Raw genomic sequence first — 20510 nt, forward strand, 5'->3', positions numbered from 1 at the left:
CTCCATAATGACGCAGTGTTTGGACCCCAATGATCATCATTTGCAATGTCATCTTGGTTTAACCAATCAAGTCAACCATGGAACAGCTCTATTCATGTTTCATGCTTCATCCATCCAACAAAGAGATCCTAAATCTGTGGGTTTAGTGAATGATGGTGTGAGCTGCTGCGGTGCTGAGTTTAGTTCTACACTGGCAGTAAGACACTCTTAACCATATTCATTACTGAAAGCTGCCAGTTTGGCCGAAAGGCAACAGGCTTGCGTGTATTAATTAATAGTTAATAGTTATTTCATTTCATTAAGGTCTTTACATTCAGCTGAGTGCATATTTCTCTCCGAGCCTCTGGCTGGTCTGGACCTGTGGGTGGATATTATGGGTTGTTCAAGAGTAGTATAAGAATACAAGAGGGTTACATCACATCTGTCTAAAGTCATATATATGTGGTGACATACAGACGCTGACACCAAAAGCCCGTACAGTAGATTTAGGATGGTCTGAGTGAATGGCTGAGTGTGTGAGGTGGGTTACAGAATGCAGGCTTCACACAACTGCTGACAGGCTGAAAGAGTTATTGGAGACTCTGTGAATAAGACGAATTTGTGAGTCATGCTGAGTGTGTTAGTAAATGGGGGGAAATGGGGGATCTTTACACACAGTGGCATGGGTAATATGGACGTGAATGCTTCTAAACATACAGGTTTGGTGGTAGTTCCTGGTGTTAAATGTAGTGTTTAAGTAGTATGAATGTAACTCAATTTAAACTGTAAGAGGCTGTTTTAGCCTTTTCCTTATCAGATCCAGAGAGGACACTGCTAATACACAGATCTAGCCTGCACGTCCAGCAGTCTTCTACACCGGACACTACAGAAACTCTGGTGAAAATGGCCAAATGTTGCTGTAATGCAGCGTGATCACCAGTGCAGAACGGATGAGATTAAAGTGTAGTCTAGTAGAGCTGCTGTAGAGCAGAACGCAGTGAGGGAAAGTGAAGCGCCTGGCTGGCTAAGATCAACAGCTGCCATCAGAAGAGGCTAATTTATCAATTAGAAATATGAATTGATAAATTAGATAGCTGCTCACTGTCTCTGTATTTTATGATTTACTCACTAAATCACACAAGCGTTCTGCTTTTACAGAATATTGGTTAAATAACTCTTAACTCCCAGGACTGGTACAAAATGCCAGTTCATCTGATGAATCGATATGTTTAGTCTTTGTATTGCATGCATTTCTCAGAGACTTAGTCTATTTAGCATAAGTGGCCAAGTCAGGGACACCCTACTGAAAGAGGAAAAATATGAAGAAAAAAAAAAAAGTTTAGGCTTAGATTTAGCCTTAAGCTCAGAGAAGCGGATGCATGTCTACATAAATGAGGAAATCTTAATAAATTAAGACTACTTATTGACAAATGTCCTGAAACACCACAGCATCAGAATTTAATAAATATTTACATTCTGATGTTTATGTCAGCTGGGCAGTGGTGTGTGAGAGGAGTTGAAGAGGTATGAGAAGGTTACCTGAAGTGGTCTCTCTGGAATGGGTTCATTCCTCAGGGCCTGAAGGGCCTTCATGGCAGCATTGTGTCGGGCAGCTTGGCGAGTGCGACCTTCACCGATAAACTCGTTGCTCCCAACCGTCAGCTGCACATAAAACACCTTCGGCACTGGGTAATGATACCTGGAGTCGGGGAGAGGAAGGGCAAAGAAAAAAAAAAAACTGATTCATAAAAGGATCAGCAGATTTATTACTGATAATAATGCGAGACCACTGCCTTAGGAAAGCAAGACCCACACCTTACCTGTCTAACTGACAGAGATAAAAGGAGAGAAGTCTGTTACAAGTAAAACCTAATTGCTAATAGCGCAGTCTTATGGAGAATCTTCAGCCTGCTGCACGTGAGAGTGACTTACAAGCCAGGTGGCTGAACCAGCTCTTTTAAATCTAAACGCTTTGCCACTGCAGCCTTACACTAAAGCTATGACCTCACTGAAAAAAACCTCTTATTTTTGAGACTTCACAACAGAAGAGGTGTGCAAACTTTATTTAAACAAGAATTCTAACTATTTTAATTGATATTTAAAATAACTTTTATAATTGTATAATTATATTATTATAATTACTTTAAAACAATTACTTAAATTACTTTAAAAGTAAATAATATAATGAAAGTGACCATAAACACACACACATACGAAAACATTTGTATTTTCTGGGTAAACTATCCCTTTAAGTCCTCCCCAGTGAGTGTGTGTGTGTGTGTGTGTGTGTGTGTGTCTGTCTCCATGTGTGTCAGAAAGCCTCCCACAGAGTAGGGACTAAAGACGCAGCGGCAGAGAAGGAGTGATGGACAAAGGCTTATAACAACTGCAGAAAGGACAGATTTATACCAGAGGAGGAACCTGAACAATATTGGTGAGGTTATAAATGGTAAAATTGGAGGGCCCTTCTTCCTCGGGGTCGGCGACACCACAGCAAGCGGCTGGACGGATGGTTCCCTGCTGGCCCTCAGCGAAGGATCTCCAAACAAAAGCCGCTCCACATATATCCAGCTTTCTTTAACTTAACTTTGGCACACACAGGCGGGGCTGTCAGGCCGCTGTTCAGTGGGCAGATTTAGAGCCCTGTTTGGACTCTCTGGCTTTAATGAAGAGGATCACGGTCTGACCGGCCAAAAGAAACCTGTTCACACTCCACACGCTTTCCAGAGTTGCACTTTCAGCACTAAGAGCTGCTCGGGGAGGGGGAAAAGAACATTTCCCATATTGTCATGAAACTGAGACTTAAGACCATTCCTGAACTGCAGGTTGATGCAGATATACTGTTCGTGTAAATTTCTGTTGATGGTCTCAGTTAATTACATTGGTTAGTTTAATTAGCCATGATAAATCACATTGGTCAATGTAGTTTATCTCAATTAATTTAATCAGTTAGCATCGTTAGTCTGGATTAACCACATTGGTCGATGTAGTTCATCATGATTAACTGAATTAGTTAGTGTAATTGGTCCAGATTATTCACATTGGTCAATGTAGTTAAACTTGATTAACTTCATCCATTAGAGTGGTTAGTCAGACTGTAGGTTGACTGATTAGCTTATGCACGGCTGCAGAAAGTAATTAAAGCCAGCATTGAACTTGCTTTGCTCCGTCAGTCTGGTGGATTGTACCATACCTGACAAACTCAAATATTTCTGGAATGTATAAAACCTTTTAACATGACCAATCAGATGCTTCTCTCTCTCTCGAGTACATTCAGCTCAGTACAGTGAGTATCAGAACACAGCAGAGCTAACAAACACAAAACAGCAAACAGTGCACACCACATTTAACCATCACCAAAAGTACATCTGCAACAGTCCAAAAGCTGACGGCATTACATCCAAAATAATGATGTTTTCAGAATCAGAAATACTTTTCTATTTCTGATGTGCTACACAAGCAGCTCTTTTCGGTTGTGTTTTCACTCTGAGCTCCACCGTGCAGTTCTAAACTGCAGGCTCTCACATTGAGTTTTCACAGTGTTTTAGCGTAGTTGATTCCAAAAAGTAAAGTACATTTCATTCTTGATGGACAAAGTACAAACATTACAAAAGCCCCACATGAAGACGCATTACCAAGTTTGCCTGGAAAGGTTCATGTTGTATCCAGGCCCAGCCTTGATCGTAATCAGGGATTGACCCATGCAGCTGTATAGTGATTGTGACAGGCTCCAAAAACACTGATCGATCCATCTCTAGTTATAAGTAGAGCACAGGGAGAAAAGAAAATAGGAGAAAAAAGTAGGAAATGGGCCCTTAAACTGATAAATATCCAAATGGACATCGAGTACAGAGAGATGCGTTGAGTTTTGCAGAGTCTCAACACTACTTTGTTTCCGAAGTGTTCCAGCTATTTAGTTTCAGCTGTTAGAGGACTTCCATTTTTAGGGTGAGATTTGAGATATCAGATTTGATAGTGATTTAAAACATCTGGGAGACGTTGCGCTCAGGGCAATCACAGGAGCCACCAAGGAAGAAGAAAAGATTGAATTACATGCATGCTAATGACATACAGAGAACAATCCCAGCACAATAAAATCAAAAATAACCCTGCATGCTGACAGTCCGTGCATTTTGGGTGAGTCATGGAACAAATGACTTTTTAAGTTAAATGAAACTGGATGTATACATGCTACACAAAAAGCTGAAAGCCTGCAAACCACAGGCATCACTACAGCTTCTGCTTTTGGTTTACAGTGTCTTTGGAGTTGGCGTGAAGAGCTGGAAGCTGTGAATGAAAGAAAAGCAAAGAATCTGGATGCAATGAGGAAAGAAACCAACACGGCACTTGAGCAGAGCTGGAGCACACACACATTCGACAACTGTGAAGATCATGATAAAAAAGTGAATGTGTATCAAATAAGTTTGTCCACGTTTAAGAAACCAAGACATGTTTGGTATCTGTGTGTTCTTGTACAACAGAACATGCTAGGGTAACAAAAAACGGACAACTCATCTTCATAAAGGCACAACCAAACACATTTGCCTCTTTCAAAATACATCCAGCTCTTCATTATTATGGTGCAGACCAATTAATAAAGTTTAGAACATGGTATGACTTACTATAGTCCATAATCACAAAGGTGAAGCTCTGCACAGAACTGAGAACTGTCATTTTAAGAAGTTGTTCCAAATTTAGCTGAAATGTTTAAATAAGCTTGATCTATTACTATTAACACTTGTTTACATTTTAGGATTCTTTAAGCAAATAAAAACATTGGCAAGATGATCAAGATCAGATTGATAACAGTCGAAGTTCAGTTTCTGTTAGCTATGTTAGCCTAGCATCTTTCACTATAAACCAAAGAAGCACACATTAGGGACCAAATGTCTCGCCTGATGGACTGACTCTGCGGTGAGCAATCAATCATGTTTATTTAATATTTTGCCGGACTTAAAGTGTGCCCCCCCCAACCAAGTCTGCACTTTTCTTGCACACGTATTGTGTTTGTCTATGGTGAATTTCACCATCCGCATGAGGTCTCGTACGCCCAGAGGAAGTGCCAAGTGCACCATGGGACGAGTGCAGAATGTGAAGGCTGTGATTTGCTACAGGTGCAGCTGTGGCTCATAGAACCCAGAGTGTAACGTGGGAAAAGAGAAACATCAGGCATAATAAACAATCCGCACAAACACACACCCAGGCCGTCTGGTCTGCATTAAAGGGAAATGCAAGCCAAAGTGGGAACACCTAGCAGGAAGGGACAGGGGCCAAGCATACCAACACAACACACACACCAAGAAAACATGACTGTCATTTATTGATATGTGACTGTATAAATATAAGATTCCTGAAAAGAAGACAGATAAACAGACAGAATTGAGAAACACTGACTCACATGGGCGGACAAAATCACAATATGTGATAGACTCGCCATTAAATTTAACCCTAATGAGAGACAAGTAGAGTAGTAACAGACACCTCAGTTTATATCACTATACCTACATTTAGAGTGTTATTAATATTCAACCCTAAGGAGAGACTGTAGCTCACACCTCAGTTTATATCACAATACCTACATTTAGAGTGATATTAATATTCAACCCTAATGAGAGACTGTAACACACACCTCAGTTTATATCACAATACCTACATTTAGAGTTATTAATATTCAACCCTAATGAGAGACTGTAACACACACCTCAGTTTATATCTCAATACCTACATTTAGAGTGTTATTAATATTCAACCCTAATGAGAGACTGTAACACACACCTCAGTTTATATCACAATACCTACATTTAGAGTGTTATTAATATTCAACCCTAATGAGAGACTGTAACTCACACCTCAGTTTATATCACAATACCTACATTTAGAGTGTTATTAATATTCAACCCTAATGAGAGACTGTAGCGCACAAATCACAATACTTCAATTTAGAGGAAGACCTGGACAATTTTTGTATTTTGTATATTAGCATTTATAAACGGCTTCTACTAGCATGTGCAAAATACATTTTTAAAAAACAGAATATGGAATAAGCATTCTATATAGTTTTTGTTTTTGTAAACAGAACCTGTGCCTTTACTGAAAAACCCTTAAAAACCCCCAAACCCCATATTTTTTGGTAGTTATGGACTTTTATAACACTGTTATGTTATGTACAGTGATGAACTACTGCAATATAACTTTTTAGCCCCATCACCCTTTCAGACACAAGACACAAGCAGAAGTCTTCGGAAAGCTTCTAAAGTTACCGCTTCAATGCAGCTGCCAATGGTGCGAGGTAAAAGAAAGCTTCGACTGAAAAACATCCGTCAAACAGACGCGTCTGAGACTTGCAGCTAATTTAGCCATCAAAGTGTTTCACATTAAAGGGTCGTTGCGTAAAGGATATCTGTCTGCAGCAGCAGGCAGGACTCCAGCAGCACCAGCATCTCCCACTGCGGATTAAACCATTTAATTAATGCTTTGATTCAGTCATATGAAAACAGAACAGGAAAATGGTGAGATTACGTGCTGAAGCAAATTCAGGGGTTCTCAAAACTGGACCAAGAAGGGCTGCTACTTAGACGAGACAGGCAGTGGGCCTTGCGAATGATCAAAAATGGGTTTATTAAAAATTAATTCATAAACAGTTATAACACAAATAAGAGGGCAACAGTGACCTGTTGCTTTCCAAATAGTGGTCCACATTCACCTGTTCTGTTAGAGTGCAGATGTTGCTGGTTACTGATCTTGATGTGGGTTCTCAGTCAGTCAGTGTTCTACTGGTCAGCTTTGGAAGAGATTTGTTCATAACTCAAACAGTAGCTTTTTTGCAGTGGAAAAAAATTCTGTCAGATTAAATGACTAAAAGAATGATCCTGGTTTGAGTAAGCAGCAGTAACTATTGACAGATCTCAGTTGAAACTCAAGAGGTTTAACAGCAAGACACCAAAACAGACAAAGTGGAACCCACAGGCCACAGTTTCAGAGCTGCAGTTCAGCTGAATCTGCACCAAATTTTTTCAGAGTTTTCAGGCATCACCTCCACGACCTTTCTTTCTGGAAGAGCTTTTCCTAAGAATGCAGTGCCTGAACTTTGTAAAATGTCACTGAAACACAGTATGGTGGAACATGGTCAGCACTTTTTGGTCATGAACACCGTTGTTATGCATACAAAGAAAAACACCCGATAGCCATTGTGAAATACGGTCGTGGATCATTGATTCCTCAGGGCATTTTTGCTTCAAATGTTCCAGAAGTTCCTCTGAAAAGCAATCTGTCTGCCACTGCAAGTAGGCTGAAGCTTGGTCATGAGTGAACGTTTAGCAAGATAATGAACCCAGGCACACATCAAAATCTACACAGCAATGGTTACAGTGAGTCAATATATTTCCTGAGGTCTCTCTCAGTTCAGCAAAAAGCAAAGACCTTAAAGAATATCAAGGAACAGGAAGTGTTTTGCATAGAGGAGTGTTCCAAGGCAGAAATCTCTCAGCAAGTGTTATCCAACCTTGTTGAGCATTACAGAAAGTTGCCCATTCTTGCCAAGGAAAGCCTAAAAAATATTAATAATGTGGCAAAGTGCAGTTTCTCTGTTGGAGAGCCTGTACAATTTACGGTAGATCAGCCGGACGTTCATAAGTAAACAGAAACCACACATTAATGGAAAACACAGAGAGGCTCTAGATCACAGCTGGCGGAGTGAAACAACAACTTTGAGATCCCACAAGGAAAGTTTGCCTGGTCATGAGCAAAATTTCTCTGGCCATGTCTAAAATTTGCTTGTTTCTGAGTAAAATTGACACGTCCATGAGTAATATTTACCTGGCCTCAAGTGCAATTTGCCTGAACATGAGTAAGTTACATCAGACTGACTGTCTATTTGGCTGTAAATTACATAGTAAAGTCCGATTTATCTATAACATATAATATACATCCCTAATTAGAAACAAAAACGAGCGCACAGTCCCGCTTAACAGCGATGTATTTGCTAGCGGGGGCAGAGAGTCATATAAGCCAGACTGCTGTTCGAAGGGCCTCATGGCCCACAGCCCAAACTCCTTTCAAACAGTCCTGATTCACATGACATAGCACAGAACATCCTGCTTTCATAACTTTACATAAGCTCGGCTAAATTGAAATTCCTCCGCCAGCCTGGTCTGTTTGTTATGGTTTCAGTTGCAAACAAGAGATTATGAGTGACCCCCGCTTTTTAATCAGACTAAAGTTTCCTGTCTTTATCCCTTCAAAATTTGACCAGTGCTTTATTGCTTATTTATAATGATGCATTACACAATCTCACACAGATAATTGGATTCTGCAACTCCAGAAGGAGCAATGGAGATTGTGTCCATGCCCAAAATGGTCAGCATCACTCTGGACTGTTGAAACGTCCAGGTGAACTACATCCATAGTTCACCTACATCCATAGTTCATTAAAGGCCATAAATCACAGAGAATTCATGTTTGCTAGCCTTTTTGAAAGAGGACTGTGATGTAGTATGTAAACACTGATCACAGACCAGTCCATTTGGCCCATATATGGAATCTAAACTGCAAAAACAGAGTTTCACTGCACTGACCATTAACTGTAGCAACCATGAAGCACCATCAATACAGAAGTGGTTGGCCTACATGTGATCAACAAAGCAGTGATAAGTACAGGTTTGGCAAATATATAGCAGCAGCGTAACCAACACAAGCACGGCCCATACCCGTGAGATCAATACAACTGTCATCAACAGCGGAGTGCTCACTATAGTGGCACAAATGTGATCAGCACAGGTGTGTGTAATTCAGGCGCAATCAATACAGATGTGATCAGTTCAGGTGTGACCAATACAAACGGGGTCAACAGAGGTGTGATCCGCTAAGGTGCCGCAAATACAAATGTAGTCAGTGCAGGTGCAGCCAAAACAGGTACACATCCGTGAATACAATACACATAATAAGTGTGTACTGTCCGTGAATAAGTACACATGCACTGAATATCAATGGCACTGTAAATACAGTACAATAGAGTACAATAGAGTAGAGTACTATGGTCTCCATACTGACTTGTGTTTAGTAATGTCTAAGCATAGAGGTATCTTTTAATTTTAGTCTATTCAAACTAGCTGAGGTTCTTCTTGAGTGAACAGCGAAGCACTTTTGTAAGTCGCTCTGGATAAGAGCGTATGCTAAATGTCGTAAATGTTAATGTAAATGTAAATACCAGTGTGGCCAGCTCAGTGCAGCCCATTCAGATCCCAAAAAACAAAGAAGTGGCCAATACCTGTTTGCCCTATACAGACATCATCAATACAGGTGTGGTGAATTCACGTGATCTATGCAGGCAAAAAATGATTTATCTGTATTGCACTCTTCTCAGGTCTTTCAAAGAGCTTTAAATGAAAAGAAAAACAATACAATAAATAAATTTTCATATAGAAAATAAAAGATGGTTAAAACAATAAACTTACAGATCTACAGATCAAATGATTTGAGAGTTCTGTTCGGTTCAGATCACTGGAGCACATCCTGTAGGTACCTATGCATTAAGCATTTTGTAGATCAGTAAAAACCCTCTAAATGTCTGCTACATACTGGTAGCCAGTGTAAGGTTTTAAGAATGGGGGTGAATGTTCTCTGCTTTTGCTCCTACTAAATATTCTGGCAGCTACATTTTGAATCAGATGGAGCAGGTTCATGATTAGTTCTGGAAGTCTACTTAGAAAACCATTACAGTAATCAATTGTGCTAGAAATAAGGTAGTGGGTGAGCACACTCAGAGTCATGGATTGATGACTGTCTCTAAGTGGCAGAGTCACAAATGCAAAAACACTGTTCCACAGTCTGTTTTACAGGTCATTCTGCAGTTGCTGTGCAAGATCTGTTTTTTCGAGCACTGACCAACAAGATCAAGTCTAGAATCACAAATTTAGAACACAAAGCCGTTCTGCAGACAAAAAGGTCATCCTTTTACAATCAACTGGAGCACCAAGCCACTGTCTGGATTAAACAGAAACAGCACAATTTACTCAGAACTAATTCTGGAGAGTAAAATGGAGGGCTAAAGGTTATCTGAGCACATTTTGAATTCCTGGGAATCCCATTTTTCTCCTCAGAATTCCTCCCTGGACCCTCACAAAAGATTAATTCTCCTCTTTTTCAGAGCGTGCGCACATATCTTGTGCAATCTGCTCATTTCTTTCTCATATGAGAGCGGCTTCGTGAATAAGCTGACCAAACATTTTCTTTGGAATGCTTCGCTGCAGGAGAGATGCTTCTTCAAATATGACTCAGGCGTCACAGAACAAATAACCTGCCTCCTGCCTCCTTATCAAAGCATGACACTCTTCCTGATGACGGATCCATCGCGCCACAGTCGGACCTGGTTTACTGGAAACGTGAAAGGAACAGAGTAGTTTAGGCCAAAAAAGCCCTCCCATTTAGATACCCGAGGGCCTTTCTGCTAATTTGAGAGTAATGTGGATAATTCCGTATAACCACGGCGCAAGTGTCAAACACCGTGACCTCAGACATGTGGGAATCTGTTCCCCAAGCACACAACAGTCATCGCTTCCCATGAGAAGTAAGGTGGTGAATCAGAGTCAGAGATCACTGCAGACTTGGGCTCGTGTGTAAATTACCAGGTTAGAACTTAAGGCTTAAGGGAAGAGGGGGAAAAAAAGTACACAGATTGTCTGAACACCAAAAACTGTCTGCAGGACAACTAGGGTTCAAGTCGCTGGCTGGACAGGTGTGAAAGTGTCTTTAGATAACTACCTAACTGCATTCTCTACATTTTCCTACAAGGTGTATGGAAAGAGATGAGGAAAGACAAACAGTAGCCTTTACGGTAATGCTGGTCTCCTGCAGCATTATAGCGAGGTTAGAACCAGGTTCGATCCCCAGGATGTGCATCCATGGCTAAGGTACACTCGAGCAAGGCACCTAGCCCCCAATTGTTATGAAGGTGCCGAGATGGCTCCCTAAACTCTGTGGGTGGGTGTTCTCACTGCTCTAATCATTAGTGTGCGTATGTGCACGTCATGCTAAAAAATTGGCTGCGGATGTCACGGATGAGGTAAATGCAGAGGTCGCATTTCAGTGTACTGCAGCGCAATGACGATACTGTGCTTAATCTTGGAATGAACCATTACATGCAGTTTGTGCAAAGGAAAAACAACTTGACTAGTATTTAGGATAGCATATATGCTAGCTACCTAGTGTTCAGCTGTATTGGCTATTAAGCTATTGGCTATTAACTACTGACTAAGATATCTTTTCTTAAGGTGTTTCCACTTCATCAGAAGTGTGGCCCACTTCATCAGAAAGGCCTCTCTTCTAGCTCCACTTTGCTGGTTTAAGTAGAGACTGTAGCAGATCTGTTGGTCCACAGTGACTTAGCTATCCTCTAGCCTTTCATAAGTGGTCAGTTTCTGAGCACGTCTGGATATTTATGAATAATACAGTCATAGTGGCTCATGTACTTTTCAGTACAAAAAAATCAACATTTAAGGGAAAATGAACAAGGACTGGAAAAAAACTATCACCACATCACTACCATTTTATACTGTATCGTTTACGATTACTCAATTTAAAAATAAATAAATAAATAAACTGACCTTTTAGGCAGTGATTTGCTGTTAGTGTGTATGAAAATTGTATAATAGTACATTTAAGCATTTCATTTTTATTCTTCAGCACAAATTTGGCAAGTGATTATTCCGTTCTTAAAGTTTATTCGTTAATTGGGGAAGTCGTGGCCTTATGGGTAGAGAAGTGGGCTCGACACCGGAAGCTCACTGGTTCGAATCACCTTTAGGTAAGAACTGAGTGTTGGAGGAGTGAAGGCTGTCTCCTCCCTCAATCCACGGCTGAAGTGCCCTTGAGCCCAGGTGCTGGAGTTGGCTGCCCACTGCTCCCTGCGTGTGTGTTCGCTGCCACGGCTGGGATAAACACAGCAACAAATACTTGCACCTTTTTACTTATAATTTGCTAAGGTCATAAGCCTATTTTGATACACTAGCAGCTGAATTGCTTTCAATAATATCATCAACAAAAAGTTATATTAAAGTTATATATAAATAAATTAATTACACATTAAAAAAATTCCCCAGCAGAGCTTAGCATTAAAAGTAAATAGAAACAACGAGAAGTCCTGCAGAACTGTAACTGGATGAGTTGTACTATTTTGAGTAGAATTACAGCCTGTTACAGTTTCAGTCTCCATTTCCCCACCTGTCTATCCCTTAGTTTGCAGATTATATTCAAATAGTGGGACTATTAAAATGGAATCAACTTGTAATTGTCATTTTTTCTTGGTTTTATGGGATAAACAAGCCCCTAACTGTCAGGGATTTACAATTTGTTTAAAAATTTTGGTTTTGGTGTGTTCTTACCAACAGATTTGCATCCAGCACCAACGCTTCAGTAAAGGTCATAAATACTGAGTCACTACTCAAACAGTAAAGGAGAGAAATTTAAGGACAGCAGTTTATAACAGTGGGGTTTCATATTTGCTTTCCAAACGGAGCTCTTTACTGCTACCATTCTCTTTATCATAATGAAAATAAACCGGCGCGCCGTTTTAGTCTCCACACTGACGCAAATTTCCAGCAGCAGCACTACAGCCACCTGTAAGCCACTCTTTATTCACTCCGGAGAATTTCCAAACCCCAGCTCAGTATCAGAGCAGGAAATATCATTGGCCAGTGGTTCTCCTCCTTATTATTATTCCAGCTGAGCGGCTGGCCCTGACGTAATCTCACTGTCATATCCAAATCAGCCGGGGCGGTGAGGCTCTCCCGGAAACACATCACCCAAATCCCGACTCGAGTGGAATGCAGGCGTTTCCCAAAGGCGCTAAAAACGCGGCTAACACAACGACTCACAATGACTAAGACAGAGTCTGAATGAATGAAGCAACACTGAACTGATCACTGACCACAGACCTACTCCCCAACCTAAGGCTTATATCCTTGAGAACATCAGCTTGAATTTGAAGGAATTTCCCGACCACAAATGCATTCTTATGTAGCAGCTGATAAGCTGTACAGTGCACTAGTACAAAAACTATTTAACCCTTATAAAAGACTGTAACACACACCTTGGTTTATATCAAAATACATACATTTAGAGTGTTATTAATATTCAACCCTAATGAGAGACTGTAACACACACCTCAGTTTATATCACAATACCTACATTTAGAGTGTTATTAATATTCAACCCTAATGGGAAACCCTAATGTAACTCACACCTCAGTGATATATTTATGTGATATAAACTGAGGTGTAAGTTACAGTCTCTCATTAGGTTTAAAATATTAATAACACTCCAAATGTAGGTATTGTGATATAAACTGAGGTGTGTTACAGTCTCTCATTAGGGTTGAATATTAATATCACTCTAAATGTAGGTATTGTGATATAAACTGAGGTGTGTGTTACAGTCTCTCATTAGGGTTGAATATTAATAACACTCTAAATGTAGGTATTGTGATATAAACTGAGGTGTGTGTTACAGTCTCTCATTAGGGTTGAATATTAATAACACTCTAAATGTAGGTATTGTGATATAAACTGAGGTGTGTGTTACAGTCTCTCATTAGGGTTGAATATTAATAACACTCTAAATGTAGTTATTGTGATTTAAAATGAGGTGTGTTACAGTCTTTCATTAGGGTTGAATATTAATATCACTCTAAATGTAGGTACTCCCACCTCCAACATACTGCGGTCAGTGCCAAATTCTGACCCTACTATGTGTGTTTCAGCAGAAGATCAGGTTACATCTCTCCAGTCTTTAACTGTCTAGTTTTGGTGAGCCTGTACCCACTGCAGCCTCAGTTTTCTGTCTTTGGCTGAAAGAAGTGGAACATAATGTGGTCTGCTGCTGTTGTAGTCCATCCACCTCAAGGTTGGACATGTCGTCTATTCTGAGGTGCTTATCTGCTCATCATAATTGTATAGCGTCTTTATCTGAGTAGCTTGAGCCTTTCAGTCAAGCCATTCTCCAATAACCTCTCTCATCAATAAGGTGTTTTCGTTTACAGAACTAATGTGTGTTTTCATTAAACTTTGAGTAAACTCAGGAGATCAGCAATACTCAAAGATGTCTGGCACCAACAATCCTGCCACGCTCCAATTCAATCAATGAGATCCCCTCATTATGACATTCAATTACCTGAAGCTGCTGGACGGCATCTGCATGATATTATGCACTGCTGACACACGACTGGCTGATTAGATAAGTGGATGAACAAGGTGGTGTACAGGTGTTCCTAATAAAGTGCTAGGTCCGTGTATATTACAACCTCTATATTTAGGCTGAGTGTGTGATAAATCAGCAGAGCTGTCACTGAGCTGAGAAGCAGAAAGCCATGCTGATGAGCCGAGTTCATACAGTCTCACATAAATCAGCAAACACTTCCACCAATCAATACTCTGATTTGAACACACACAGGGCTCATTTACACACAACTGAAAAGGCTTTCAGTCACACACTCTGCCATACACACCCAGTGTGTGTCATTATATCATCAATATGGATATTCATTAGGTTTCAGCTGGGTGCTGATGGAGTGGATGGCCTTTAATTTTCCACATATTTAATATCACCAGGCGATCTATACGTCCATAATGTCTCTCCTCCTTCTATCTTTGCCTCTCCTCTCTCTTATTCCCTCTCTTTTCCCTCCCTCTCACCTCTTTTTCATTCTTACTCTCCCTTTTTCTCTTTCACTTTTGTTCCCTCTCTCTCTCTCTGCAGCAGTATGATGTAATCAGGCAGTGGATCAGATTAGCCGTGGCTCCTCACTGTCTTAGGATTTCAGAGGCTTTATGCCAGAACCATGGGATTGACAACAGAGAGAGAGAAAAAAAAAGAAGAAAGAGAAAACAGATCACCTATGGTTGAGTCTCTGTTACTTTACAGGAGGAGAGAATCAGCCAGACTGTTTCTCACCTTACCTTCATTCAGTCTTGTTACTCTGTATGTTACGCTTGTTACGCTCTCCACATTACATTCCCATGTTACATTCTTCCCGTAACGTCCTCTATGTAAAATCAACACACTGCGTGTTGGGACACATTCCTCCTGTAATCATCAACAAACATTTCTGTGACTGGTGCCACAGTTGCCTTTTATGCGGTTCGGCACACGCTGGATATTTTCCATCAGCCTATCGCATTGACAAGCCTTTGGCGCTGGTTGTGGACTGTACACACTCTTCCCATTACGCCTTCCATGATAAGCCCCACTCCCATGTCTTCCATGATGCGCTGTACCAGTTACGCTCTTTCAGTTACACCTTCCGAGAAACGCTCTCCCAGTTACACCTTCCATGATACACTTTTCCTGTTACGCCATTTGCGATACGTGCCTTCTATGACGCGCTCCCCCAGTCACGCCTCCCGTGACGCGCTCCCCCAGTCACGTCTTCCGTGACGCGCTCCCCCAGTTACGCCTTCCGTGATGCGCTCCCCCAGTTACGCCTTCAGTTACGCCTTCCGTAACACGCTCTCACAGTTACGCCTTCAGTTACACCTTCCGTAACACGCTCTCACAGTTACACCTTCAGTCACGCCTTCCGTGACGCACTCTTACAGTCACGCCTTCCGTGACAGGCTCTCACAGTTATACCTTCTGTAACACGCTCTCACAGTTACACCTTCAGTGACAGGCTCTCACAGTTAGGCCTTTCGTGACACGTTCTCACAGTTACGCCTTCAGTTACACCTTCCGTGACATGCTCTCACAGTAACACCTTCAGTAACATGCTCTCACAGTTACACCTTCCGTGACATGCTCTAATAGTAACACTTTCAGTAACATGCTCTCACAGTTACACCTTCCATGACGCGCTCCCACAGTTACACCTTCCGTAACACGCTCTCACAGTCACGCCTTCCGTAACACGCTCTCACAGTCACGCCTTCCGTAACACGCTCTCACAGTCACGCCTTCCGTAACACGCTCTCACAGTCACGCCTTCCGTAACACGCTCTCACAGTTACACCTTCCGTAACACGCTTTCACAGTTACACCTTCCATAACACGCTCTCAGTTATACTTTCAGTAATGCCTTCCATGACGCGCTCTCACAGTTAGTTATGCCTTTCATGGCAGGTGCTCCCAGTCACATAGTTTTTTTTTTATACGTCACCATGCATTAGCATGCAGGACAAAGTTAAAGTAGTCTAATGCAGTCAATATATAGTCAAATCTAAGTGGTTAACCATTAAATATTGAAAAACCCTGATTCTGTATAAAGCAATTAATTTGATGATGAGAGAATAGAAACTCCAAACTGGATTAACTTATTAATCATTGTTTTAATGGTAGTAATGTCTACATAAGCATCAGATATTTTATTATTATTGTGATAACTCATTTACTGAGTACACTGTGGATGCAGTCAGTCATTAAAGAGCAACTGAATGTTTCATGACACACAGCAGAATTAGTCCTGTTTAACTGGATGTAGTTCAGCATTTTCTGTTGTCTTGGCCCAAAACATGTTTTATGGTATAATTGTTCTGCGGTAATAAACAGATAAAGCTGAAATCAATGACAAAAACTGTTGGAAAAAAAAATCATCTTACACAACTGTCTCTCAGTACCCGAGGATAAATGGAGCTGTACTGCCCTCTGCTGGTGATGAGCAGAAGTACTGCTATTATTTATGGTCACAATCTACTATAATCAATCCTCTAACAATAGAATCGATACTGTACTATGAGAGGAATACTTTAAAACATCTAAAGCTACCCAGATTATTTTTATAGCTTTTAATAAAGTACTCATAAAGACATTTTCTTAAATTTCTTAAATTTTCTTAAATACATTACATTCATTTAAAAGTACAATACTGTTCAAACCAGCTTTGGGCATCATCTTGAAACTGAATTTTATGGCCTTAAATTGTTCAAATCTACTTTATAAAAGCATCTGTGGGAACCACATAAAGCTCAAAACCTAATCCATTCTGACGTTCAAATCAAAGAAGCTAAAGTATATTTTAACTATTAAAATAACAGCACAAACCTTTTTCACACAGCCACAGTCACAAAAACTATTTCATTTAAACTGTTTGCTACATGAAATTAGTAAGATTTAAATAAATACAGCAAATTGCAAACTGAACCTAAAAGAGACATTATATGAAAAAGCCCTGGACAAGGCCATTATTAAGTATATGCAATTTCACTATTGGTTTTGAAAGAGTTTTTTCTTAATCAGGATTGTGTACAAATGGAAGAACAGCTGGAACTGCAGACTGTAAATGCTAAGTAATTTATAGAATAAGAAGCATTTAATTATTTAAAAGTGTTTGCTACATCAATTGCATTATATTGTATTATTATTTATTACTAATTACAACTCCAGAGTAAATCATTAAAACAAAAATTCAATGTAAAAAAAACTCTGTACTTAGAAAAATTTACTCAGTTTTGTCAATAGGTTTGTCCTTTCTTCCTGACTGTTTTGAAACTGTCCTGATACAAAGGATCACCTAATACGCTTGGTATCAGACGGGTGCTTCTTTAGTTTATGTGTGTGTGTGTGTGTGTGTGTGTGTGTGTGTGTGTGTGTGTTTTACTGACCATTTACTGATGTAGACGTCTAAGCGAATAAATCAACAAGCTCTGTAATGTGAACACAGCCTACGTTTTGAATCCTGCAGCATGAACACACTGTTTCTTACCTCTGGTTGAATATTCCTCTGAAGTTGTAGTTGGCTCTATAGTTGGGGACGGGCTTGGGGTCCAGCGGTCTGTAGATGGCCGGTTCCCCTCTCTTCATGGCCAGGCCATTCAACTCCACTGTCGGGGTGATGCTGCCTGTAGAATCAACACAAGGGTGTTCAGCATTTCTCATAAAATCAAGAGTGTTAACAGAAGGCTTATCCCTACTTGCTACAGTAACAGCATATACTCTGCTGGGAAAGCTTTAGTGGGGGGCTTTACACCTCTCAAAGCACACGCTTGGCACTGGCCATGGTGACCAGAGGCTCACATGCTTACGGCTGCTTGAGACTATCCTGTCCTAACGGCCAATGCGGCATATGGAAATGAGACAAGTTGTGTGTAAACAACTCACCTCCTCATTCACGTCTGTGGATTTTAAAAACAAGTTTTAAACCCAAAATCTTCTCTGACCTATGGTGAAACAGTGTGTCAGGCATCAAGCAGTGTGTTCATAACCATCAAGTGTAATAACTTTCTGTGAGGGCGTTTTCAGAAGCATCAAACTCTTCAGACATCTGGTTTCATTCACCACCACCGTCAACAATTCTGACTCTGTAAGTGTCTCTAAAACGGAGTGTTCCACACCAAACACCTCTAAAAGACTTTCACAAAAAGTTCACATCTTAACTGTTTAATTATGCTAAATGATTAAAGCCAGTACCCATTCTGAGTACAGTTTGTATAGTAAATACGAGTGTGTGCGTGTGTGTGTATGCGTGTGTGTTTACCTGGGTTGCTGTTGGTGTCCACTTTAGGGGAGCGGGGCGGGGGTCTGGGTAAGCTGCTTTCGGTCAGAGCTTTAGTGGCTGTGGAGTGTTGAGCTTTTTTAATGCTGGTGCCCTCAGCCTCCCACACCTGCTCCCCCAGACACAGCTGCACCGTGAAGACCTGAACACAATACAGTTAAAGCGACAGTTTAGCACAAAATCACATCAACATTTTTAGCACAATTTACACAATGTCCCTAAAAGTAACCACACACTGTCTTCAAACTGTGCTGAGTTGTTCAGTTAGTTTGACACTGTATCACTTACTGTTATCTTTAAAGAATGGAATGAAGTACAGTAGCAGAGCCCTGAATTTTGCCCATATTCTACAAGTCTTGTTTATTCCGTATTCTAACGTTTTTCCTTAAGTCCACCTACACCTTTTGTGTAACAATAAGTGTCTTAATTGCTTTTAAAATTACCATTTCCAACTTAGAATTAAACAGGTGTGTTTTGTTAATCTGCCTGTAAGACTGATATAAGATAAAAGTAGCTCTGTCCTGAACTGTGTCTCATAATAGATGCATCCCAGGTCAAAACACTCCTTATAATTTAGAGGTATGTTTGCAAAAGCAAAAGTAAGGCCTTCAATCCCAAGAACGTTGTACCGACTGCTAAACATGGTGGTGATAGCATCATTCTTTGGGACTGGTACACTGCACATCAGTGGATGAAATAAAGAAAAAGGCGGACTACCTCAGAGGACTACCACATGGCAATGACCCCCAAACACACATCTAAGGTAGTATTTAAGTATTCAAAAAATTCCTGTCCCAAAGTCTTGACTATGCAGACTGTGATTAAAAGCCTTGTCTGTGGCAGGAACCCAACAAATTCAATCAAACTCAATTCAGCCAACAAGAGCAGTCAAAATATGCTACTAAAAGTGAAGTGTGTATGAAGGTGCAAATTACTAAGGGACATGTAACCATTTTACTCTGTTTCACTTCATATACTCAAAAACTTAAACCTGTGCACCACTTTTTTTCCTCATTAAAGATATATGTTGTAACTCATTCTGCCTCACTCAGTCACTGAACGCCCAATGACATTTATGTGCCATGACATTTATGTCCATGATGAGAGGACGTAAACTTCTGAGCAAAACTGTAAATGATGCTGAATATCTTCAATATACAAACTAAAGAAAATCACAAGTACAATAGAATACCATTATCAGGCTCTCTATTTAGATCTTGTAGGCTTATGCAGCTGAAGTCTGTTTCTATTCACCAGTTTCACGTTTTAAATTCTCGTTCCACCTTAAATGGTGCAGAAGTTACATTCTGTCATGAGAATATAACAGCTGCGCTGTTTAAGGTGGAATACAAATTTCAAATGAGACCAGGACAAATACGAAGTTTAGCTTCATGCTGGCCTTGAAGTGGGTTTGTCATTTACTCCTTTGGAGTAAATCCCTTGGTTACAGGCAGTGGCATTTCTGCTGTACATCACTATCATTAGATGCTTCGTTTCAGTTCCAGGAACATTGTGCTTCAAGGCCACTGACAGAACATAAGACACATTTAACTTGCTGTTTTGCACACAAAGCTTCTCTGGTTTTATGTCCTTGGCAGCAGCGTCATGAGCGGAAACAGGCGGGGCTTCAGAGACAGTGCGGCCTCACAGAGAGAGAAGCTACAGGTTCTTTGATTCCGCAGATCAAAATTACCACCACATATCTACCTGACCGTTACCCAGCTATTATGGACAGCATTGTTCAGCAGTATTTTCAGCGTCCTGAAGCAAGTACAGCCGCAGCACTGATGCTTCTTTTTTTTAGCAAGGAAACGTGCAGCCATTAGCACTTAGAGCATGCAGTGTGTGCCACAGAAAAAAAAGTTGTTTGCCGTTATTAAAAGGCTAAGCCCCTGACATCAGTAATCTCAGTATTGAAGAGATATCTAGCTCACGTCAGTAAGCTCCTGCAGATTGGGCAAGTTTGTGGCCAAAATAATAGTCCCCAAAAAAGGCATTTTTCCCCAGATGTGCCATCATGGACATTCCATATGAAACTGAATGAAATATGATACCA

At 40.6% G+C, this 20510-nt stretch overlaps 1 protein-coding gene across 1 annotated transcript in view; it reads right to left on the reverse strand.

Annotated features, from left to right (window-relative positions):
- The window catches only part of stau2 (staufen double-stranded RNA binding protein 2), a 107653-nt gene that overhangs the window by 80009 nt on the left and 7134 nt on the right, over window positions 1-20510 (reverse strand). The window contains exons 4-6 of the mRNA XM_072688479.1: window positions 18437-18596; window positions 17666-17801; window positions 1519-1678 (exon numbers count right to left, since the gene is read on the reverse strand). Coding sequence (XP_072544580.1) covers window positions 1519-1678; window positions 17666-17801; window positions 18437-18596 — 456 coding nt within the window. The remainder of the gene's footprint in view (window positions 1-1518; window positions 1679-17665; window positions 17802-18436; window positions 18597-20510) is intronic.

This window comes from Salminus brasiliensis, chromosome 1 (genome assembly GCF_030463535.1).
Source record: "Salminus brasiliensis chromosome 1, fSalBra1.hap2, whole genome shotgun sequence".
Classification (NCBI taxonomy): domain Eukaryota; kingdom Metazoa; phylum Chordata; class Actinopteri; order Characiformes; family Bryconidae; genus Salminus; species Salminus brasiliensis.